Source organism: Cydia strobilella, chromosome 10, assembly GCF_947568885.1.
Source record: "Cydia strobilella chromosome 10, ilCydStro3.1, whole genome shotgun sequence".
NCBI classification, from domain to species: domain Eukaryota; kingdom Metazoa; phylum Arthropoda; class Insecta; order Lepidoptera; family Tortricidae; genus Cydia; species Cydia strobilella.
The window spans coordinates 1,903,407-1,929,266 of record NC_086050.1 but is presented as its reverse complement, the minus strand read 5'-3'; the positions used below and the strand labels follow the sequence as shown (position 1 = coordinate 1,929,266).

Sequence of the window (25,860 nt, the reverse complement as noted above, 5' to 3'; positions counted from 1 at the left end):
TGAATAACTTCTAAATTGTTTATCCTAAAATTATAAAAAAAATATATTTGAGATTCTCACAATAAGCTCTTTCATTTGATATATAACGATATAGTTTGAAAAACTTTATTTTTAAATTTTCTCATTTACCCCCCAAAAGTGGCCCCCATGTTTAAAATTTATTTGTTTACTATACATGCCCGTCTTTGGGTCACAAACTTACATATGTATACCAAATTTCAACTTAATTGGTCCAGTAATTTCGGAGAAAATAGGCTGTGACAGACGGACAGACAGACGGACAGACAGACACACAGACGGACAGACAGACGCACGAGTGATGCTATAAGGGTTCCGTTTTTTCCTTTTGAGGTACGGAACCCTAAAAATTAGGCGTACTTACCACCACAATTTCATGGAAAGAGGATTCATGTGGGCCGAGGCCGATTCTAGCTCCTAAGTATAGTACTTATTAAGTTTGATGAAATTTAAATAATTTTCAAATGGAAGTTGCATTTCTTTTTAGGTAAAAATTTCAAAGAAAAATCAACTCTACATATATCCTACTCTATAGGTTCAAATTTCACTGGCAAGTTTGGAATATTTCTCTTGTATGGCTGGGCCTTAGGAAGGACGCTAGAAGAGGTGTTGCAGTATCAGATATTAAAAGAAATAAACCTGGCAAAAATACGTAATCAGGTGAGATGCTCAAAGTCCGAATAGCCATACATAACTTAACCTTAACGGAGCTTAACCTTTTGGACGCCAATGAATGATATATCGGCACCGCAGGTCCAACGCCAGACGGATTAATCTTTCACAAACCACAGAGCAACATAGACCTACGTGCATGTGCATAAAAGTTCATTTTCAGTTTTGACACTTCGGTGACGTGGCGTCCGAGTGACAGCTTTTGTGTTTGGCACGGCGTCGAAAAGGGATCAATAGGTACAAAACACAAAGTTATTTCGATAATATTTTATTTTTATAATTTATTTATATAATGACTAATAATCATCTACCAAACTAAATAATAAATATAATTCAACAGCATCCTTTATATACAATATGTATAGTTATAGTATTATAATTTCCACATTTCCGAACGTTTAAAAAAGGATACAGTCGTTTAATCGATACAAAATAATAAAATAAACGACCATTATTACAGATTAACAAGTAATAATTTGCCACAAGTTTTTTTTTGTTATTTATTTATTTACAATCTTATCTTAATTTAGTCCCATAATTTCCAAATGAATTCTCAGCGTATTATCGGAACTCGGCTAGCTTGAACAGAACTACAATATAATCTTTAACGGCATAACAATTTAATAAAATTGGGAAAACTTAACTTGTCCTTTTTACACTAGTAGAGCGCGGCCTCGGTTAGAGCGAGACAGGGGAGGGTAGACTAGACAATATGGCGGACTGTAGATAAATATATTTTATTTATAAACAAAGGCTGTACCGACGACACTGGCCTAAGATGTAAACTATGGCTGAAGTGTTGCCGACTAAGCCATTAAAAACCTTGCCACGACAATTACGAGAATGACTTTCACAGTTGTCAACTGAGTTGACTAAGACTGCAATAAGCTGCAGGGCTATGATGATCGTATTTATCAAACGTCATTTCCTGACACTGCTTCTAAGCCCGCTGATTACATGTCGGGGACTTCCGGTTCGAGCGCCATCTTGATAGTTAGCATCGTGATTAATTACTTTGTTTTTTGCTCATTAATATTGTTTAAAGTGTAATATCGATAGCTTATTATACAGTAAACTAATGTGGTAGTGTGCAGTGAATGGAAAATTAATTTTGAAGCGCGTTTAACCACCATCTTGGAGTCAACGGCCGGTAGTCCACGTGCTTCTTGTAAAGTCTAGCTATCGATTTACAAGAGCTAACAAATCACCGTACACTGTCTTGTACAACCGTACAATTTTTGTCGTTTTTAAACCTCTTAATACCTTGATACTGGCGAAATATTCCCACTGGGCTGAAGCCATAATTTTAAAAGAAGAAGAAGAAGAAGATTACATGTCATCAATCTTCAATCATGTCAAAATGTTTGTCGAAATATCGACAATTGCCGTGACAAAGCTAGTAACATAGTGGACTATCATCTGAAATAAACTCTGACTCATACACAACGGAGATATATCAACATGCTTCAAAGGACCTTAATATTAACTCGACTTGTGAAAATGAAAAATCTATGCTTTAGGGCTATGTTCAAACGGACCTTACTCGACTGATATTGATATGCGACGATACAGTGATACGCGAGCGGCAGGTACGGGTTCTAAATAAATACCTAAAAGCTTTAAAACATCTGGAAACACCAGGAAAAACAGTTCTATGAAAATAGCCACTTTCGAGTAAAATCCGGCGATTCCGATATAGGTCTCTATTCCAAAATAATCTGGTTAAAAACAGCTACGATAGTGATATTGACAAGCGGTACTGTTGCACCGCAAGCCTATAAAGGTACTCTTAGTTGTCATATTTGCAAAAACGGAACTTAAACTTAATTAAAATACGCTTACAAATCGTGTAACAATTATGTATAACACAGCGTCAAAATAGTACAAACCTTTGGCATCCAACATTATACAGCTGAAGATATTATACAGACGCTAACTAATACGTACAAACTAAATCGAACTAGCATCTCTATATAGAGTATAAAATCGAAGCTAAGTAAGGCGATTAAATGACATTGGACGATACAATATCCAAAGGAAGTTTAGAAGGATAAGTATAAATGATCGGAAAGCAACGGAGCAGTGTAGCGGCTTCGCGTAGATACAAATTATTGCCATGTGATACACCGATATACTACACGGTACTTATGCTAGGGCGGGACGCGGCGCGACAAGATAAAGAACGTGGTATCACTGTGTGGCACCGCGTGATAGTAACAGACGGATACTCTTTCATTATCGCGCTAGAAAGTAACTACGACAATTTATGCTTCCAGACCCAAGCCAAAAGGGCACATTATATTTCGCTTGATGATGATTTCGAAATGTGCATGGATATAAAACTTTTGGCTTTAGCAAGTACGCCCTTAATTTGTATAAAAAACAGCGCCGGCCGCGTTGCCCACCGCTTACCTAAAGAGCCAGCGATATACACAACAGCTTTTAGTCGTTATTTTAGTAGCGTAGTTATCGCTTTATTTATATTTGTTTTAGCTAGCAACACCGACACGACATCGATTGGTCTGGTTTACATTAGGCTGGTAACCCACACGTAGTATTGCTATTCTTTGTATGTACGCCGCGATGACGCGTCTGTTTATTTATAAACACTAACAATAATATAACTTTAATTCACTAATAAATGCTAAACAAACGATCTGGGGGCGAAACGTAATGTGAAGGCACCCGTGGCTTACGTCACTAAGTTCTCAACGAATTTTTTTGACACGGAATAAACATGATATAATTGTAAATATATGCCAACACGGACCTTGTATTTTGTCGAATTTATATTCTGACTGTATTCCTGTTGTTAATCTTTCTCTGAAATTTAATTGCATTGCCGTGACAAAATTTGCGAAGTAAAATTGAGTGTCGTAAGACATCGGATTCGCCCGGCGGACCGACGGCCGAGCGCAAACTGACGAGTGTAACAAAAATTATTGTCATCCAATGCTTAATTTTCCAATCTTTATAAGTATCTCTTTATTTATTATGTACTTAATACTTTATACAGATCAACATCGTCGACTATTATTGTTATCCATTATACTTATTTCATTTGTTACTCGTATCTATAAAATTTACAACTAACTGTGCCGTCGCGGAGCGGCGCGGGCCGAGCGAGACACAAACGCTAAGAGACGACTAGCACAGTCGGCCGCGATAAATTTATCGAGTGACATATTTTCGCCGGCCGGCCATGCTAGTCCTACGAGTGCATCTAGGGGAGACAGAGCGGGCAACCGTTAGGTACATTGTATAAAAAGAGTTAAGTACAATAGTTAATGCTTTCGATTATTTACATTATCACATCGCGTGAACGAACGGCGCTACGAGTATGTACACCGGCGAGCGCCGTCGGACAGAAGCGAAGGGAGGGACATCTATGGAACGTCTCAATCGCAGTCCCGCAGTCCATGAAACCAGCCAGCAAGGTGAAACCTTAGTGGCGTCTTTTTTATGTAGAGAAAAAAAAAATCCGAGAATCTCACAAGCCGTAGGTTTCACGTGACAGGCTTTTAATATTGATGTCACTTTTATCTAATGAATATCGATGATCATAAAAGGACGTCCATTCGTCCGTAGTTTGTCTGACAGAAGTTATTTTAAATCTGATGATATCAAGGGGATGGCCTACAGAAAATTGTTTGGGAAGATCAGCGGTCGAGACGCTCCGCAAACGCCCGTAAAACGCACCGGCGCCGCCGAAAGAAGTAAGAATATTAGGCACAGAAATAATTGAACGATTCAGCGCGAAGTCGAAGGCTTCGTTTACAAAACACCAGATTTTCATAAATACATTTGGATTTTGTTGCTTAACCAAGGAATTCTCCAGGAACCCATTGATTTTGTATGGCGAGAACGGGAATTCCCAGTTTCGGGACTGTTTTTATATGGAAAATCCGTATCGGGAGTACACCCTATTCGCTTCTCGGTCTCGATCTAGATTTATGCTGGATCGATCTAACTTGTCGATATGCATATGCAAATTTTGGCAAGAATATGGAAAAAAAAAACTAAAATTGTCTGTCATACTATTTAGTAGTGTAAATAATTTGTTAGTGATACGGTTAGTTAGATATAAGGTCCGGTGTTTCGCAAGCGAAGATAGGCGGCGGCGCCAGCGCTGCCCGCGGGAACATTGTGCGTTCATTCATTTCAAGTCACGCCTAGAGGCTAGAGGGTCTAAAGTATTCATAAGATCTCTACGTGGGTAGCTAAGCTCTAGGGCGCGAGGCCCGGTACTAAACTACGACGAGCGAGGCCGCGGCGAGGCCGGCGAGCATGTCGAGGCCGGCGAGCTTACAGCTGGTACCATTTCTTGTCTTTGTATTTGAGCATCAGCTGGTGCGCGGACGATGAAAATTCTGCAAACAAACGTCAACAATTAGTACAGAAATCACTATAATTTAGGAGAGATATTTTTCTTTGCCTATTAATAAGATAAAAAAGTAACAAAATACCCATATGGTTTGGAATGCCTAAATTCAAAAATCTAAACACGCGTCCGGATATTTTCGATGCAAACATCGGGGCTATTTAACTAGGGAATAAATAAAATTATTTTATGAATTATAAAACCACCGTCACCGGTGGACTTGGTCACTTTTTCTTTAGTGTAGGTATAATATCTATTTCAGTTTATCGGGGCTATTTTTCTATACGTGTAAAGCTTACATTTCGTGATCGTATCATCGATGAATAAACCAGAAAAAACCAGAAGTAAGTATTTGTAATGCTTCAGGAGCATTGGTTAAACCCGCATTCATCTGCAAACTTAACCTTTCCCATCCTCCTCCTTTCCCCTTCCTTTCCTTCCTCCTCCTTTCCCTTTCCCTCCCCCTACCCCTTTCCTTCTCCTTTTCCTTTTTTCCTTTTTTCTTTCCTTTTTTTTACCTTTTCAGATATGTCTCAAGAGGTTTTGGAAATGAGAGCGCTGAGAAGTGTGTGTGGTGTGAGATTAGGAACAGTGTGATAAAGGGAAAAGTGTGGACTAAACGAAAATGTAGTGACGAAAATTGAGAGGAATGTTGAGATGGTTTGGACACGTGGAAAGAATGTGTAAAAGAAGGTGTATAAGGGAGAAGTAGAAGCGGGAGTTGGAAGGAAACCTCGGCGGAATTTCTCTGATCAGATCGGGGAAATCCTGAAGAAAGGCCAGGTTAAGAGCACCCTAAACCGGCGAGCGTGTTATGAAAGTGAAGAAAGCGAAAGAGGTATGTCAGGTTCGTAGCAAGTGGAAATCCGTGATCTCTGCCTACCCCTCCGGGAAATAGGCGTGATTATATGTATGCATGTATGTACATGTTTTAAATATTATAACGGTATCTTGACTCACGCGCGCCCTCGTTGGCCATGCGCTCGGCGCGGTCCTCGAGCTGGTTGAGCTTGTCGCCGCGCTCGAGCACGAGCATGTGCGCGCGCGCCACCTCGCTGGACGCCGTGGAGGCGCGCGCGCCGAGCTGATCCAGGTTGTCTTTGGGGACGGGGATCACTTTCGCTACGGTGCGGTTCGGTTTGCCGCTTTGTTCGCCGACTGGAAATGAAAACATCAAACATCAAACATTTATTCAGAAAATAGGCCACAGGGGCACTTTTACATGTAAATTTTTACAAGCAATAAAATGAACCAAAATTACAAAAAAAAAAATATGGAATCAATAAAATATTAGATACTTTGTTAGAGATGTATCCAGTATAAATGTCAAATTACACAAAAAAAAAAACTATTAAAAAATATACAAACAACAGACGAGTACTAAAATTGTTTAGAGATGTAAAAGTCTCTAGGTGGCAGAGATAAAATATATGAAAAAAATATGACCTCGGTCTCTTTAAAACAAGAGTGAATAGGCTGTTACTGAACCGGTGAGCTCCATCTTAGGCCCTGTCTTCACTTTCCATCAGGTGTGACTAGGGCCAATCGCCGATCAGTTTATAATAATAATAATAAAAATAAAAAAATAAAAAAAACGATCATCACATTATCCTTAGAGGTGTAAAGGGTCTCCAAGACTTGAATTGTTATATAAGTAATAAAAAGACAAGAAATTAAATCAGACAAACAGACAACAACCGAATGAAGTGTCTCACGTTAAAACGTAGGATATGTTAATAATGATAAGAAATTGTAGGCATAAATATTTTCAACGCCTCGCACAAATGCACAGAATACACAACCTGTCTCCTTCGAGTTCAAAAATGTTGAAATATAAAGGTAAAAGACTAATACGAGTGAAACAGCAGCACATGCCGAGTACTCACAGAGTTCTTCACGGTCGAGAGGTCTAGACCCGCCGCCGAAGAGACCCCTGAAGAAGCTCTCCTTGGGTGGCTCCGGCATATCACGCGGCAGGAACAACTCGCCCAGCATCTCGTTGAGACTCGCGCTGAAACATGCGTTGCGCGTTGCAATGTGAAAATTGGATTTTAACACAATTTTGTTCATAACCAAAACACAAGAGTACGGCAACACTTACGTTCAGTTATAATATACAAAAGGAATAGTTATTTGTGTGAAACACAACATTTGTCACCACACCAGCGCGAGGAAAATCCTAACTGTAAAATATCATACATAATCAAACCAAATCAAATCTAAATGAACGTTATTAAACATTTTTTATTCAAAATCACCATTTAAAAGTCAATTCTACCAGCCAACATAAGGAAACAACTCAAAATTGATAAGTATGCTAAATGATACTATGCGAAAGGTAATCCTGCCAAACCACAGAATAACTAATAGTACTACCGACATTTCTGCCAAGTACCTAACATTATGCAATACAAAAATATGACAAAAAACTTTCTGCAACCCATTAGTAAGCCGTGCTGAATAGTTGTAACTTCAGCACCGTAAAGATCTAAACATACCAACAATATGGAGTAGTTATAACTGTCATAAGATACTAACCAGAACTCGGCATCGATGGTGAACTTTTGTATTTCCGTGGGCGAGGCGAGATACAGCCCGTGCCCGCGGTTGCTGAAGCAGAACGTCTTCGCTATCCTGCAACACGACTGCCTTTACACTACCAGCAACGACGCCAGTAAAAACATCCACTGTGTCATCGGACCACAAGAACTGAGGCAAAAGTGACTTACCACAAGGATTAAAAGGCTATAGTGACTTAAGTTTATCCAAAGAGGAAGTAATTAAATAGCCAGCCAAAAATATATTTTGGTTAGCAGAAAAATAAGATGGTCAGCAACGGTTAGGTTGAACTTTTGCTGACCAATCTATTTTTCTGCTAACCAAGATATACATTTTTGCAGACCAGTTCAATCATACCCTATCTGAAGGCGCATTTCCGATAATATACTTTAAGGTTTGTCATTCTTAAGCAGGGGCCTGCGATCAATTGAGTTGCAGTGGATATTCTTACTGGAAGATATATAACGTACAATCTAGTTGGCTAAACTTTGCGGAGCTATTTATATTTTTGTAGAAACTATATCCATATCACTCCACGACTACAATTAATTTAATGATTCACACAAAATTTTGTATTCGAGAGAAGTTTATGACAAAACGTACATTTCTAATTTTCTAATTTCGCAGAGAATCAAAAATGTCTCACCTTGCATCCTGAGATCCTTTAGTGATGAAATCTAGTGAATCAAATTTATAACTAACACGTAAGCTTACGTAATCTAATAAAGATCACTGCTAAATTTGCATTCCGAAAGACATTCAAACTAAGAACATTGAAAAGCTTTCATGCTTCAGCATTCAAGGTAAGAAGGAAGTAGAAAGAGCGAGAACAAGAACCAGCCAATATAGACAGCAAAATCGTGTATTGAAAACTGTAGAAGAGGTTTTAGTGTCGGTAGAGTTAGGTATGTGATGGTGCTGCACCGGCAGTTGATATGGGCCGAGTGCGTGTGGTGTGTGAAGAGTGGGCACAGTGGGCAGTGGGTTTGAGTGGGAACTAGTGAAGCACAGTCGCAAGCAGCCTTGGGCGGGAGGCAACTCATCGTACAACCTTATGCTGCAGCAAAATTAACGGGATTCGGCTAATGTTGACCTATCGCGACATGTATAGCCAAACAGTTCGCTGTGAGGCCATTATAGTTCGCCGTAAAAGAAACGAAGTTTTTATCGCGACAATGCGGCACGAATCACCCGATAATGAGGCCGTAGCATTAGTGCAAGTGCAGGGGATGTGATAGATAAGATAACGCTTCTAAACATTAACTTTTTGAGGCAGATTAGTAGGTTAGTCCCTTTAGTGATGCAGAGTGCGACGAGGTGCCTCCTCCGCTACTACCGTTCGTCGAGGGACACGGGGAGGGGAGGGTCGAAGCTGACGCACATGAACAAACATGTCTAGAGAGAACGCAACAGAGGCCGGAGTGACCACATTACATGGTGGCAGAACATGGCTAACGCATGTCATTGTGTGTCGGTGACTTACTGGTCCGTGTCTTCGTTTACAATGAGCTGTTGGCCCCATATGGAGAGCATTGGGTCTACGATACCCCTCTGTTTGGACTGTGTCTGGAAGCTACCAGGAACACAGACAGCCGTCAGTATGGACTCGCTGTGGCTCGGCGCGCCGCCCCCCCCTACCATCGGATCTCACGGAACAAGTGAAGTACAGAATATCTTAACTTGTCTCCAGACTTAGATCCGATAGTGGGGGAGGCCGCTCGCCCCCGCTTCTTCCTCCTGCTACTAAGGTAAACTAAACTGACAAGTCCACGGGCGATGCAGGGTTACACAACTTACACAATAGTTAAATCACGAGGTTCGGTTAGCATAGCATCCGGTGTTAGGTAAGTACATTCATGAACGATCGATGTGTGTCGGGGCAGTGAGAGGTCAAAAGTGTATATACAATAATCATCAGCACTGCACCGTGCGGGGTAAACTGTTAAAATGGATCGGTGTCTCATATCTGTCCGGATTCAATTCGTGGTGTGTCTAATGTGTGACGGGAGCGTTATTTATAAAACTGAAAAATAGATGAAGAGTGCCAAATATCGGAAGCACAGGTGGTGCTCGATAGATTTGCAATTTGGACTACGTTGTGAATAGAACAGCGCGACGGTAGCGGTGGGCGCGGCGCGCGGCATTACTGCCTGGCCTCGACATTGCGCGACTTGCGACAGCGACGAGCGATGAGCGATCGCAACAAAAACAATGCGAAGAAAGAAGCGTGCCACGAGGCATCGCTCCCGGTAAATTTTCGCGCGTATTTACTCGAGCGACCGGCGACGGCGATGAGCGACGCGGCGGGCGACGAGAACAAAAACACGGCCGCGAGGGGCGGTGCCACCACTCAGGGCGACGCGAGCGGGCTTACAGGCGACACGTATTGGGCGGTGAATCAAGAAACAACACTTTTTAAACGATTCGCGTGCGATTACGTACAACTTTCAACAGACATATAACATATGTAGTACTTGTTTTTACTTACCTTATAACTTGAGAAACAGCTTTTGTGGGTTGCTCAAAACGCTTTTTGATCCGAGTACAGGTTTGTGTAAATACTAGTCTAAATGTTGGAGTACATATATAATAAAAATATGTTTCTTCTAAATATGAGCTGCTTTCGAGGCACTGAACAGCCGCTTTCGATAAAGACATTATTTTTAAACAATTGAATACGTCCTATTCGCTCTATGCCGCTAACGCTACAGCAATGCACGTGGCATGCTCGTCGCTTCGCTCTACTTCGTCGCGCCGCCCGTCGCTAAGACCAATGTCGTGGACGTAAAGAGGCAGGGCGCCTACCGCGAGCACCTAAAACCGAAATTTCGTTATCTGCCTCTTTATCGCTCTTGTTTATTAGAGCAATAGAGAGATAAGCAGACATTTCGATTTTCATTGTTCGCGGTAGGCCCGTGGGGTTCTGCCGCGGGCCGCGCGTCGGGCTGCTTCTAACACCGATCGAAACTCACAGGAAGTCTTGTCATCCGGCTCCCAAATGATAAAATAGCAAATCGAATGGTCTTCTGCTGATGATGAGTGATAGCGAAAACCGTAAAAAAAGACAAATCGTTAGCTGAAAAAACAGCATTCTCATGCTGAAAAATTTGCAAAGCTAATGGCTAGGTCTAGTAAAAAATAAGCCGTTTATCATTTAGTGCCTTCGTCTGGTGCAGAGAATCGTCTAGGTGGTGTGTGTCACGGGACAACTATCGTGAGCGCGACACAACATCCAGTGCCTCAGATCCGTCCGGGCACGTTTCTTTCCAAGTCCCGATGCCATCACTCAACTTCAACCTGCCTGATCCTTACATTAGTCAAACGTATCTAATATCATTGGAGAACAATTAAGAAGTAGACTCTTAAAGTTAGGCCAAACAGACTGCACTGACTTGGTAAGCGATATAGTGTATGACGATTGTAGCTTCGCATTTTTTTTGGTGCAAAGTCGGTGTTGAGTAAGCTTATATTTGGAAAAACGTAAGAATTGATTCTTGACAGTTATGAACTGACCCTAATATATAATTATGAAGCTAAGACATACCGTTAACTGGTAGCCTTGCTTCATATATGTGTGACGGCTCGGCCACGACATTGCGCGACTGGCGGCGGCGGCAACCATAGGTTGGAGCGAGACAGCGATCGGACCGTTCGTTTCCACCTGTGGTTGCCGCCGCCGCCGCCGCCAGTCGCGCAATGTCGTGGCCGGGCCATAAGGGTCAATTCATAACTGTCAAAAATCAATTCTTACGTTACTCCGACGATAGATCGTTGGCCATCTAAATCTCGAAACGCCTATCAGCCTCATGTATAGCTGAGTGAATGGCATCAGAACTGGCGTTGTAATGTATAGAACTATTGGTATAGTGTTCACCTGAGCTCGGAGAGAGGGAGGAAGTCCACGTGCACGAGCGGCCGCAGAGATGGCAAACTGTACGCGGCCAGGTGCCCCGTTGACAGGTAATTGACTAGACATACACTATCTGGAATTTACAATAAAGAGATTTAAGGTGTGGCAGACTTTAGGTTAAGATTATTTATTTAGTTGTGAAAAAGTTTCAGAGCAACATTTTTATAGCCCGTCTTTTACATTAGAAGGTACTGAAATAACGTTTTTAAAATATGAACACGACCTTATATTTTCGATAACTTGCATAAACAATTTCTTTTACCGTGGGTCTTATTTATAAATGTGTTAAAATTATGATAGTGAGCTTGGTGTACAAAACAGGTGACACAAGTAACAGGTATGAAAAACTAATCCGACTACCGATTTCATCATTAAAAAAACCCTTTTAAAGACGGAATGTATTCTGCGTTACCCGGGCCATGATACACTGGATTACTGCGACATAAACGCATATTGCTTGTGTCAGCGCAACCTAACGTGTATATATAGGCAGGCATTTATAGAATATACGTTCTTATACTATCACGCTTAAGGTGTTTCACTACATACTCCCTGCCACTGCTCGAGACGATATATAACAAGATCCGTCGTGTTAAGTATTTGAATAACGAATCGATTGACACCTCATTCACTAACACTGAATTAGTAGTTATGCTATGACGGTAGGTATAATTGAATATACCACACAACCTCAGATAAGTACGTACATATTTAGATGGACTGCTAAAAATCATAACCCTTCATGTATTCGGATAAAAAGTTAATGGAAAAAAGTACTACCTTTCAAGCTAACAATCTCAGCCTTAACAACGAAATCAGTGTCAACAATCTGCTGTCGATAAACGCAGTTCTGGCTCGGCAGCGCCACCACGCGCGCCTGCTTCTCGCTGGCGATGACCACGAACTGGCGGTCGCCGACGCTGCTGCCCTCCGCGCCCGGCGTGGGGCTCATGCGGCTGCCGCTGCTCGACGAGCCCTGTTTCGTTGGCGTTCGTTCGCGGCTTCCTCTTACCTGAAAAAGTGATGAATAATGTAGGACCTAGAATAGTACCCTGAGGTACTCCAAGCCCTAATTACTGGATGTTATAAAATTACTAGATTTTTAAGGTTTTTACGTAATTCTACTAAGAGATGTTGAATATTAAAAACGATTTAATTAATGAAAACAATAAAAATGTGTGAAAATAGATGAGTATAAAGTATTTCACACGGTCAAAATCTTTTATAAGAACACTTACATCTTTCGCATCATCTTTCCAACTCTCAAATGAATAAGGTATTAAAGCACCGTTGCAGTCTAGGAATGACATCGCTAGAATTGAACCTTTTAACCTGAAAATAGGACCACCTGGAAACAATAAAAATAAGGATTAACAACGACCAAAACAATACCAAATTTCTAAAACAGGTGTTTTTTTTTTACTTTTTTAATAGTGTAATATTATGTAGTCTACTTATATTTCTGGTAGTGTGGTAGTAGTCAGGGACCTCTATCAGGCAACCAAAAATATCAATATCATCAAAATGTCGAAATACTTCGTAATAAATATCTCTAATGCCTCCTCTACATTATCGGCGATAATCGTCGTTGATAGTATATCATCGTCTATCATCGGCAAGATCATCGTGCAAGCATCCACACGATCGCCTGTAGTAGTTTGTCAACGCAACCACCCGGCGATTCCCTTTGATGCCTGCGCAAAAAACCGACAACTCACGGGTCGCAGGCGATGATAGACGAGACTATCGTGCCCGCCAGTCACAGTCTATCGTCGCGATAGTGTAGAGGAGCCATAAAGAACAGGACAAAAACGACGATATTGCCCCGGGTTTAGGACACTAGTCAGCAGTCACTGTTGGTAACTTACCACTCATGGAAACAACCACGGGCTGCGTATGCCTATTGTCGGCCTCGGGCAGGCTGATCATCATGGTTAGCACGGAGCCCAGCGTCGTGCCGATCCACAGGGTCGGCAGCAGCGTCGTCGGGTCTGGACAGTCAATTATTATGTTCTATTTTTTGTCTTTACCAATAATAAATCAGCAAAATGTAAACAAGCGCACTTGAACGTTGTTAGGTACTATCGCAAATAATTGTGACATGCAGAACAATTATTTTATTATAGTGTCGGAACTCGTAACTTAAAATCACATTACAAGAGTTGATTAAAAATAATATAAAGCTTGTAGAGAGCGGCTATTTTAAATCTGCTGTGAAATAAACTTCACACCACTATCATAAACGATAAAGTTCTAAGAAAATTTGACTTTTATTCTGATACCAAATATATCATTGGAATTGGATCATTGCACTATTACCTTAGGCGGACTATTTATGTGAAGGTTATATTGGAAACAAATAAGGCGATAAGAAAATTTAAAGCAAAATAAATGGCGTTGATCGACTAATTTAACAAGTCGCGAGTTCAGTCACGCTACAAAGGGACAAACTTTACAAATAATTTAGAACTTGTCCTCACCTGACTTCTTTGTATAACTGTCAGCGAACGCGAGACACTGGATGCCCTCCTGCGAGATGTTCTCCAGGCTGGACATGCTGCTGGACCGCGAGCGCGAGAACGAGCTGTCCAGCTTGTCTACGCGGCCAGTTGCCAACAGAACACACCAGTTATTGTCTCCGGAGCGCGCGATACACTAAGGCGCCGGGCGCTGCTGAACGTTACTTTGGTAACTTTGTTATGTGATGTGAGGTGATGTTAAAAGGATACATTGACGAATAAAAGTGTTTGGAATATTTCTCATGATATTGATATATACATTTTTTCATATTTTATTGTATTGGGTATTGGAAAGTCATTAGATGTTCCGCCAAAAATCAAATGGTCAGCAAGGGTTAGGTTCGATTTCTGCTGACCAACTGATTTTTCTGCAAAATAAAACGTTTTCTTTTTACTAGTTAAATCATACCCATTTTGTATTAAGCCATAAATAAATAGGTAAGCATAGAGTGCTCACTCCATACATCAGTTTTGTTACCAAAACGACTATTATTTTCGTAGTCGACATCTAGCGTCAAGGAGCGGAATTATTAGTGATGATAGATCGACTACGAAAATAATAGTCGTTTTGGCAACAAAACTGATACATGGAGTGAGCACTCTATGCTTACTTTTTTCTCATTATTTTATGCCACATTTTTTTTAATAAAGGAAAACTTCACTGTCTTAGGTTAGACTCACTTGCGGATCCGGGATACCAAACCGCCGTTCTATCAACTACAAACCCGTTGACAATGAATATTTTCGCTATATCCTTCATATATATGCGCCCTAGGGGCTTAGCGACATCTACCGTAAGAGTGATACACTTCCTAAACGGCATTGGAATTCCAAGTCTTCTTGATACTTGGTGATGCTTTTAATCGTCAATGCTTCAGATAGTGATCTTGTTAGTTATGGTCAGCAACGCCCGGTTACTCTACGAGTTGCAGGCTATTTCTAGCGCAGCCGGTGCGGTTGTGAAATACGCTGAAACCATCCGATGTGCCACATTCACTGGACAGTGCTTCAAAATTACAAAAAGATCAATCATGCCGGAAGAGTCGGTTGCATGCCCGTTCGCCCGTCCAATCTCAGCTTATTTACACAACGTCTAGTCGGTCGAAATGTTTAGATCGAATTTGAACATGGTTTGGTTAGTTAGAATTATTTAAATGGCATTATGACTTGAAAATGTTCACGATCACAAACAGTTAAAAGTCACAACACCAAGCCCTTTAAATATCTTAAGATTTAAAATGTCTATATTATCGTTAGCACATTGATAAACAGCTCTAAACGGTAAGATGAATGAGAAGCGCCGAGTTAGTAACAAAATTTTCAAAGTTAGCAAAGAAATTAGTGGCATGAGTCGCGATGGATGGTGTAATGCGCGAAGCCACTAGCGCGGCGCCTCTACCTGTCACTACGGCGCGCGCGACACCAACTAAGTGCGCCCTCTAGCGGAGCGCGGCGCGGAAGGCGCTAGCCAAGTATCAAGTAGTCACACGGCTATACGAAGCGAACGCGTGGACGGACAGACAAGTCTACGGCAATCAAACAAAACTTCTACAACCAAGGAGGTGCGCCGGGCATGCGACTAGTGCGTTAATAAGGATAGTACCGTAAGCATACATAGACATAACGACAGCCGAATATAGAGGCAGCCAAAAACGAGCCATATAAACTTTTTGCTTTGTGGTCGAGCTAGAAAAAGAAAATTAATGTTACTCAACAGCTTACAAGAGTATTAAGAAATAATTGTGACGGCGCCAATGGCGGCCCGCTACTGACGCGAGCGTCTTGCAGACAGGCAAACAAACAAAACGTGAGCGCTTGTGATTACAGTACCGACGTCTCAAACTAAAGAGGAAAGTATAGAAATGATAATACGGATACATGTTGATACAATATGGAAAGCCTCGCTCGTATATATGCACATGTAACATACAGATCCGCCCACCGGCAACAGAGTGATAGATTATAAAATAGTTTTGAGTAGTAAGTCACCTTCTCTTAGTATATCTAGAGTCATGCCACGGAGTCATATCAAGTGCAACCGAAGTGTGCGGAGACATGACATACAGTTACAGCCACAATTTCGCTAACGTACCAATCTACGTGTCACTCAATGACGTGTCGTTCAAGCAAATCGAAAATAAAATCGAAAAAAGGAATAAAGAAATAATGTTGATGCAAACGTTTGGATACCATTGGGTTGCATAATTTGTAAGTACTCCATAGATGCGAGAGACTGCGGAATAGGTGGTTCTGTACCGACAAACAAAACCACAAACGTTACAAGCATGATCACCAGTCGGCGGCGGCGGCGTTCCGGGCGGCCGTGTGGCATATGTGTGTGTATGAGTGAGCGCTAGTGTCTGTGTGTGAGTGACAGATTCCAGGAGATCATAAAAGGAATTTCCGATCCCCTGAAATCGAATATTGAGAGGTTAAACGCCGCACGGAACGCCGAGCCGCGGAAGTGCTCCCACGGAAGGCTCGGAGCCACAAAACAATCACATTGGACACACAAGTTTAGGATCTCATTCTAGAAGTTGGCAATGAACACATGAAACTACTGGGAGAACAGCTAGAAAGTAAATCATAACCGACAGAGGCGTGGTATATTCCAATGATTACCTATTAAATGAGTCCGATCTGAAATTGGAAATTTGTCAAAAATAAATATACAAAAAATTCTAACTGAACCCATGCTCGTCGGCAAAACAAAATGGGGCTGAACAAATGATAATCATACAATTTTTGTCGACCAATTCTAAATGAGTTAATGAGTAAATTTAGTATATACTTATTGCCAATTCAAGGTACACTACCGCTCAAAAGTTTTAGGCACCCGCAATTTTCACCATACAATTGTATACAAAAATTATTTTCAAAATACTTTTTGATCGCAGGCAAATGACTCTCTTACATGTTGGATTGAATTTTTATTCAGGTATAGTTAGTGGATAAAATGCGTTTTTCCCCGCTTGTTTTAAAGGATAAAAGTCGGCTTTCCGAGCTAGTGAGGGGAAAAATATATTGAGCCTCAAATTGTTGCCAAAGACATCCTTTACGAGTTTACTTTATGCAACGATTTAAAAAAACCCTTATGTACTAGTTCATACAAAATAAAACGATTTTGTACTGGAAATCGATTTATGGATTTTTTACGCTTGCCATTTGGTATATAAATAGGCAATGTACACGAATATTCTGCAGATCATTTTGAAGCTCGATATGTCTGTTAAATTAAAAAAGTAAACTCCACAAAAAAACTGTTACCCGACTGCGACTTAGCGGTATAATTCTGAAAGTCGATTTTGTATACAATTGGATGGAAAAAATTACGAGTGCCTAAATAGTTATGAGCGGTAGTGTATATCATGATTGATTTAGGAATCGTTTTATTTTGGAAGTCATTGACCAAAATTTAAGATTTGTCGCTATGAATTTGTAGAATCCAATCAAGCGCGTCATGGTTTCAGTATAGAGTTCAAGTTTGTTTACATATTCTTCAAATTCATAGCCACAACAGATATGTCATTATCAGTAATGGAAAGAAGTAGTTGAGTGAATATAGAAGAAACAACTAAAAAGAAAGGATTAAATGAAAATAACAATAAGTATTTTCTAGATCTTACTTGGATCAGTTGCAAAAAGCCGGTTGCACCGAAGTACTCCCAGTTTTTAAATTCATGTGTAAAACTCAAGAGCACCAGGTGAATCAAACCCGGGTGCGGTGCTGTTACTTTAACTTGTCGAATATGCTGAGAACTTTAAAGCATTCGGATTAGTTATGTTTTTCATAGGGTGAAGAGTGAATTTAGTAGTCCAATTCCATGGTCGTAAAGAAGACTAGACGACCGATAAAGAATTTAGAGCCAGATTCAACCGAAGAAAAGGGAAACGAAAAGAAACGTAAAACCAAGAAGAGAAATTGCGACTGTTTCAGAATGGAAAGACGAGGCTGAGTGACAATAAGGTGACTGTACTACCAAAACTGCAATACTGTCGCGTCGTGAGAAGAGAATGCTGCTGGGGCGCGGCGTACACGTCGGAGGCGGTGGACAGGCACTTGTGCAGTTTGCGGGTACCTTGCGAGCGCGACCGCCGCACCGCCCGCCCCGCCCCGCCCCCGCCGACGCCCGCGGGCCCGCCCGGCGCCGCACCGCCGTTTATCTACAACCACAACACCAACACCTCCACCACCAGCACCACTGCCCTACGTTAGTGATCTCTGTGCTGAGTTAGTAGTGCCCCGTTAGTAGTACCGTGTCCGTACCTGGCACTTCGGGCTCCCCCTCGCGTCGAGCACTGTCGCGCGTGCACAGTCGCGCTAGATACTCCCCTGGGGACATTAGGATCATCAGAGCCGGCTACTGCGTGCTACAAGCGGCGAGTGCTCTAGCCTCTACCGGCCTTAGCGCTACTTCTCAACCAGACATTCGACAACACAGAGATCACCTACTGAACTTTCGATGCAGTTACAGAATTATGAGCAGTTACCGAGGAAGTCCGCGAATAGATATTTAAGGCAGTTAGAGTCCTCGTCTGACGACTCCTTGTCCTTGGGGAAAAAACAAACTCATCAGTCCGAGGTCGAGACCGCGGCGTCATCTTCTGCACACGCATCGTATACTATACATTTCATATGATACAATAGTAAAAAATAAATAAAAAGCCAAATATCACAAAAAGCATAAAGCATATGATAAAAATCTTAATAAAAACTGCACTCGTCAATATTAGTTATCCATCATTAGTTATTCAGAAGTATTCCTTACATCCGCTTTAGTACATCGTTTTAATATTTAAAAAATCTAACTACTTCACCAAACGAGCCAAAACGTTCTACCGTATTAAAAATGAGAAAAGGGGCTATCGTTAGTGAACCATGAATAAAAACGCCAAACCATTACCATTCCAATCCAATCTGAATCGAGAACTACGCTACGTAACGACAGCGGGACGCCACGTGCTACGCCCGGCGCGATGGGTGAGATGGATGACGCGATGAGCTGGTACTTACTGAAGCGCCGCATCAGGTTCCCGATGCCCGTGGCGGGCGGGGCTCCCGCGGCCGCCCCCGGCCGCCGCAGGTCCTTCACCTCCGTCTTCTTGCCGTACTTGATGTTGGGCACGGACAGCAGCCGCTGCTCGCGCTCGCGGGCCCTCGGCGGTCGCACGGGCGGCTCCTCCAGCGCCAGCGAGTCGGGCCGCGTGGCCTCGTCGCGCTCCTGCCAGCGCTCCTGCAACTCCTTGTGCATGCGGTCGTACACGTCGCCCTGCTGCGCCGGTCGGGCCGGCTGTCCCTGCTCTTGTAACTCTCTATGCATGCGCTCGAACATATCTCCGTGCACCGGGGACGCCGCCGCGCTTCCCTCCTCGTCCTCGCGCGGCGATTCACTCTCGGGCGACTCTTCCAACGATTCAATCGCGATCTCCGCTTTCTCTACCGGCGCATCGTAAAACTGCGACGTGCTCGCGGGCTCCTCCGTCTTCTCTTCCAAGTTCGGTTCGGAGGGCACCGCGAACGCGGCCTTCAGTTTGAGGTCGACTTTCGAGAGCTGGCGTTTCAGGTTGAAGGTCTTCCAGGGCGTCGATTTCCTCCGGGCGTCCAGCTTCGGGCGCTCGTCGTCGTCGGGCTCCGCCGGGCTGGGCGCGGCCGGGGCGGTCGCGGCGGCGGGAGGAGAACGCGCCGAGCCGTCCTCGAGCTTGAGGGGAACGGAGGGGAAAAGTGAGGTATGGCGCGCCGAAACCGACCGGGGATGTTCTGTGCGATATGACATGTCGGAGGATACTCCTGCCGACGTGAACCTACGAACCTTAAATCTAGATTCGCTCGGTCGGGTCTACGAGAGGAAACTAACGATGCCATGCCATATGTCGCTACTAGAACAAGCCGGGTTACTACGGCTAGATATGTCGGGGCCGGGGGCCGGGGAGGCCGACGGCCGCGGCACGGAGCGCATAACTGAACATAAATCGCAAATTAAACAAAATTGGTTGTGGGGGGGGGGGGGGGGAGGGGGAGGGGGCTGACCTGGTCGAGGCTGGGCTCCCGGGCGCGCTCCGGGGGGTGGGCCGCGCCGGGGTGGGGGGCGTGGCGGCCCCAGGGGTCGAGCGGGCCGTACAGCGCGTGCGCGGCCAGCGCCGCCACCACGGCGCGCCGCGACACGTCCACCACCACCACGCCGCGCTCGCCGCCCCACGCCATGCTGCGGACGATGCACGAATCTTAACACTCTAAGCTGAGCGCATATTTGTGGCCGGCCGGCAACCCATGCCGGCCGCGGCCTGTCACAACAGAAATTTCGTTTGTTTTGTGGCGCTGAAAGTTTTTAATCAGCTTTTTACTTGTAGTAGTATATACCTATAGATTATCCCGTTCAAAAGCACGACCGTGTAATATATCTTTTTATTTTATTTTACTTTATTAGGTACACTAAACTAAACATATTTTTGTGGCCTGGCCTTCGTAGTGTAAGATATGATTACAGGTGAGTATACTGTACTCACAGGCCGTACGAGGAGTTGATGGTGAGCGCGGTGACGGGGCTGGGCGCGCCCTGCTGCAGCGCCACGAGCGCGGCCTGGAAGCCGGCCGCCCGCCTCGCTCCACCGGTGCCGGCGGCGCCGCGCACGCGCAGCCCGCCCGTGCCGCCCCCTCCACCCGCCCATACCCCACTCTGTTATACTGTACTCACAGGCCGTACGAGGAGTTGATGGTGAGCGCGGTGACGGGGCTGGGCGCGCCCTGCTGCAGCGCCACGAGCGCGGCCTGGAAGCCGGCCGCCCGCCTCGCTCCACCGGTGCCGGCGGCGCCGCGCACGCGCAGCCCGCCCGTGCCGCCCCCTCCACCCGCCCATACCCCACTCTGTTATACTGTACTCACAGGCCGTACGAGGAGTTGATGGTGAGCGCGGTGACGGGGCTGGGCGCGCCCTGCTGCAGCGCCACGAGCGCGGCCTGGAAGCCGGCCGCCCGCCTCGCTCCACCGGTGCCGGCGGCGCCGCGCACGCGCAGCCCGCCCGTGCCGCCCCCTCCACCCGCCCATACCCCACTCTGTTATACTGTACTCACAGGCCGTACGAGGAGTTGATGGTGAGCGCGGTGACGGGGCTGGGCGCGCCCTGCTGCAGCGCCACGAGCGCGGCCTGGAAGCCGGCCGCCCGCCTCGCTCCACCGGTGCCGGCGGCGCCGCGCACGCGCAGCCCGCCCGTGCCGCCCCCTCCACCCGCCCATACCCCACTCTGTTATACTGTACTCACAGGCCGTACGAGGAGTTGATGGTGAGCGCGGTGACGGGGCTGGGCGCGCCCTGCTGCAGCGCCACGAGCGCGGCCTGGAAGCCGGCCGCCCGCCTCGCTCCACCGGTGCCGGCGGCGCCGCGCACGCGCAGCCCGCCCGTGCCGCCCCCTCCACCCGCCCATACCCCACTCTGTTATACTGTACTCACAGGCCGTACGAGGAGTTGATGGTGAGCGCGGTGACGGGGCTGGGCGCGCCCTGCTGCAGCGCCACGAGCGCGGCCTGGAAGCCGGCCGCCCGCCTCGCTCCACCGGTGCCGGCGGCGCCGCGCACGCGCAGCCCGCCCGTGCCGCCCCCTCCACCCGCCCATACCCCACTCTGTTATACTGTACTCACAGGCCGTACGAGGAGTTGATGGTGAGCGCGGTGACGGGGCTGGGCGCGCCCTGCTGCAGCGCCACGAGCGCGGCCTGGAAGCCGGCCGCCCGCCTCGCTCCACCGGTGCCGGCGGCGCCGCGCACGCGCAGCCCGCCCGTGCCGCCCCCTCCACCCGCCCATACCCCACTCTGTTATACTGTACTCACAGGCCGTACGAGGAGTTGATGGTGAGCGCGGTGACGGGGCTGGGCGCGCCCTGCTGCAGCGCCACGAGCGCGGCCTGGAAGCCGGCCGCCCGCCTCGCTCCACCGGTGCCGGCGGCGCCGCGCACGCGCAGCCCGCCCGTGCCGCCCCCTCCACCCGCCCATACCCCACTCTGTTATACTGTACTCACAGGCCGTACGAGGAGTTGATGGTGAGCGCGGTGACGGGGCTGGGCGCGCCCTGCTGCAGCGCCACGAGCGCGGCCTGGAAGCCGGCCGCCCGCCTCGCTCCACCGGTGCCGGCGGCGCCGCGCACGCGCAGCCCGCCCGTGCCGCCCCCTCCACCCGCCCATACCCCACTCTGTTATACTGTACTCACAGGCCGTACGAGGAGTTGATGGTGAGCGCGGTGACGGGGCTGGGCGCGCCCTGCTGCAGCGCCACGAGCGCGGCCTGGAAGCCGGCCGCCCGCCTCGCTCCACCGGTGCCGGCGGCGCCGCGCACGCGCAGCCCGCCCGTGCCGCCCCCTCCACCCGCCCATACCCCACTCTGTTATACTGTACTCACAGGCCGTACGAGGAGTTGATGGTGAGCGCGGTGACGGGGCTGGGCGCGCCCTGCTGCAGCGCCACGAGCGCGGCCTGGAAGCCGGCCGCCCGCCTCGCTCCACCGGTGCCGGCGGCGCCGCGCACGCGCAGCCCGCCCGTGCCGCCCCCTCCACCCGCCCATACCCCACTCTGTTATACTGTACTCACAGGCCGTACGAGGAGTTGATGGTGAGCGCGGTGACGGGGCTGGGCGCGCCCTGCTGCAGCGCCACGAGCGCGGCCTGGAAGCCGGCCGCCCGCCTCGCTCCACCGGTGCCGGCGGCGCCGCGCACGCGCAGCCCGCCCGTGCCGCCCCCTCCACCCGCCCATACCCCACTCTGTTATACTGTACTCACAGGCCGTACGAGGAGTTGATGGTGAGCGCGGTGACGGGGCTGGGCGCGCCCTGCTGCAGCGCCACGAGCGCGGCCTGGAAGCCGGCCGCCCGCCTCGCTCCACCGGTGCCGGCGGCGCCGCGCACGCGCAGCCCGCCCGTGCCGCCCCCTCCACCCGCCCATACCCCACTCTGTTATACTGTACTCACAGGCCGTACGAGGAGTTGATGGTGAGCGCGGTGACGGGGCTGGGCGCGCCCTGCTGCAGCGCCACGAGCGCGGCCTGGAAGCCGGCCGCCCGCCTCGCTCCACCGGTGCCGGCGGCGCCGCGCACGCGCAGCCCGCCCGTGCCGCCCCCTCCACCCGCCCATACCCCACTCTGTTATACTGTACTCACAGGCCGTACGAGGAGTTGATGGTGAGCGCGGTGACGGGGCTGGGCGCGCCCTGCTGCAGCGCCACGAGCGCGGCCTGGAAGCCGGCCGCCCGCCTCGCTCCACCGGTGCCGGCGGCGCCGCGCACGCGCAGCCCGCCCGTGCCGCCCCCTCCACCCGCCCATACCCCACTCTGTTATACTGTACTCACAGGCCGTACGAGGAGTTGATGGTGAGCGCGGTGACGGGGCTGGGCGCGCCCTGCTGCAGCGCCACGAGCGCGGCCTGGAAGCCGGCCGCCCGCCTCGCTCCACCGGTGCCGGCGGCGCCGCGCACGCGCAGCCCGCCCGTGCCGCCCCCTCCACCCGCCCATACCCCACTCTGTTATACTGTACTCACAGGCCGTACGAGGAGTTGATGGTGAGCGCGGTGACGGGGCTGGGCGCGCCCTGCTGCAGCGCCACGAGCGCGGCCTGGAAGCCGGCCGCCCGCCTCGCTCCACCGGTGCCGGCGGCGCCGCGCACGCGCAGCCCGCCCGTGCCGCCCCCTCCACCCGCCCATACCCCACTCTGTTATACTGTACTCACAGGCCGTACGAGGAGTTGATGGTGAGCGCGGTGACGGGGCTGGGCGCGCCCTGCTGCAGCGCCACGAGCGCGGCCTGGAAGCCGGCCGCCCGCCTCGCTCCACCGGTGCCGGCGGCGCCGCGCACGCGCAGCCCGCCCGTGCCGCCCCCTCCACCCGCCCATACCCCACTCTGTTATACTGTACTCACAGGCCGTACGAGGAGTTGATGGTGAGCGCGGTGACGGGGCTGGGCGCGCCCTGCTGCAGCGCCACGAGCGCGGCCTGGAAGCCGGCCGCCCGCCTCGCTCCACCGGTGCCGGCGGCGCCGCGCACGCGCAGCCCGCCCGTGCCGCCCCCTCCACCCGCCCATACCCCACTCTGTTATACTGTACTCACAGGCCGTACGAGGAGTTGATGGTGAGCGCGGTGACGGGGCTGGGCGCGCCCTGCTGCAGCGCCACGAGCGCGGCCTGGAAGCCGGCCGCCCGCCTCGCTCCACCGGTGCCGGCGGCGCCGCGCACGCGCAGCCCGCCCGTGCCGCCCCCTCCACCCGCCCATACCCCACTCTGTTATACTGTACTCACAGGCCGTACGAGGAGTTGATGGTGAGCGCGGTGACGGGGCTGGGCGCGCCCTGCTGCAGCGCCACGAGCGCGGCCTGGAAGCCGGCCGCCCGCCTCGCTCCACCGGTGCCGGCGGCGCCGCGCACGCGCAGCCCGCCCGTGCCGCCCCCTCCACCCGCCCATACCCCACTCTGTTATACTGTACTCACAGGCCGTACGAGGAGTTGATGGTGAGCGCGGTGACGGGGCTGGGCGCGCCCTGCTGCAGCGCCACGAGCGCGGCCTGGAAGCCGGCCGCCCGCCTCGCTCCACCGGTGCCGGCGGCGCCGCGCACGCGCAGCCCGCCCGTGCCGCCCCCTCCACCCGCCCATACCCCACTCTGTTATACTGTACTCACAGGCCGTACGAGGAGTTGATGGTGAGCGCGGTGACGGGGCTGGGCGCGCCCTGCTGCAGCGCCACGAGCGCGGCCTGGAAGCCGGCCGCCCGCCTCGCTCCACCGGTGCCGGCGGCGCCGCGCACGCGCAGCCCGCCCGTGCCGCCCCCTCCACCCGCCCATACCCCACTCTGTTATACTGTACTCACAGGCCGTACGAGGAGTTGATGGTGAGCGCGGTGACGGGGCTGGGCGCGCCCTGCTGCAGCGCCACGAGCGCGGCCTGGAAGCCGGCCGCCCGCCTCGCTCCACCGGTGCCGGCGGCGCCGCGCACGCGCAGCCCGCCCGTGCCGCCCCCTCCACCCGCCCATACACCACTCTGTTATCAAAATAGTACATTACTACAGAGGCCGTAAAATAAGGGGTTGCCGGCCAAATAGAATAGACGGCCGAACGTAGTGAGGTCGAATAGTTATGAGGCCGGCAACCCGTTTTCACGCCGAGGTATGTATAGTGCTTTTCTCAAACATGCAATGAAATAATAACACAAACATGATGATGATGATTGTTTTATGTCGTAATATGATAGGTTATTCAGTGCGTGGAGTATCGAAGACAAAAATTTGATAATTTTTGCGGTACGACGCACGGTTTAGGAGATACAGCCCTATAAAGTTTTTTTTTGTATTTTTTTGCGATTTTTTTTTATAAATTAAGGGTCAATTAAAGGGGAAATATAATTTCATTATTTTTGCGCTACGGTGCACAGTTTAGGAGATACAGACCAATAATAGTTATTTGTTATACAAGGGTGCAAAGTTGTATTTTACCCGCGAGTGTAGAATTGAAACACGAGCAAGCGAAAGGATTATATAGGTGAATCTAATCTAGAATCCTGAGCGTAGCGAGTGTTTTAACACACGAGAAGTAAAATACATTTGCGCCCGTGTGTAACACAAAACTTTTCACCTCACTATAGCGAGTAAAATGCAACATCCACAGGCGTTAGATCATTCTTCATCACTGGAATCACTCATTTCTGTACGATATTATAACAGAAAACTCTGCAAGTTGTGTATTTTTACGCGAGTCGGTGAGAAAAGGTTTTAAGTAAAAAAAATGTTGACAATGTTGACATTTCTGATGTATGAAATGTCAACGATGCGTTTTGAAATTGCATCG

The 25,860-nt window shown here is 48.3% G+C and overlaps 2 protein-coding genes across 4 annotated transcripts in view; both read right to left on the bottom strand.

Annotated features, from left to right (window-relative positions):
• LOC134744846 (cathepsin L-like) overlaps positions 1-25,860 on the bottom strand; it is a 480,196-nt gene that overhangs the window by 61,128 nt on the left and 393,208 nt on the right. The window lies entirely within an intron of this gene.
• The window catches only part of LOC134744903 (syntaxin-binding protein 5), a 431,872-nt gene continuing 407,582 nt past the window's right edge, over positions 1,571-25,860 (bottom strand). Inside the window, exons 14-30 of the mRNA XM_063678851.1 lie at positions 24,888-25,057; positions 20,088-20,262; positions 19,074-19,758; positions 18,316-18,392; positions 18,040-18,223; positions 16,682-16,699; positions 16,250-16,309; positions 14,021-14,137; positions 13,409-13,531; positions 12,779-12,888; positions 12,321-12,552; positions 11,505-11,613; positions 9,114-9,203; positions 7,610-7,705; positions 6,958-7,082; positions 6,032-6,229; positions 1,571-5,060 (exon numbers count right to left, since the gene is read on the bottom strand). Of these exons, the coding sequence (XP_063534921.1) occupies positions 4,996-5,060; positions 6,032-6,229; positions 6,958-7,082; positions 7,610-7,705; positions 9,114-9,203; positions 11,505-11,613; positions 12,321-12,552; positions 12,779-12,888; positions 13,409-13,531; positions 14,021-14,137; positions 16,250-16,309; positions 16,682-16,699; positions 18,040-18,223; positions 18,316-18,392; positions 19,074-19,758; positions 20,088-20,262; positions 24,888-25,057 (2,634 nt within the window). The 3' untranslated portion in view covers positions 1,571-4,995. The remainder of the gene's footprint in view (positions 5,061-6,031; positions 6,230-6,957; positions 7,083-7,609; positions 7,706-9,113; positions 9,204-11,504; positions 11,614-12,320; positions 12,553-12,778; positions 12,889-13,408; positions 13,532-14,020; positions 14,138-16,249; positions 16,310-16,681; positions 16,700-18,039; positions 18,224-18,315; positions 18,393-19,073; positions 19,759-20,087; positions 20,263-24,887; positions 25,058-25,860) is intronic.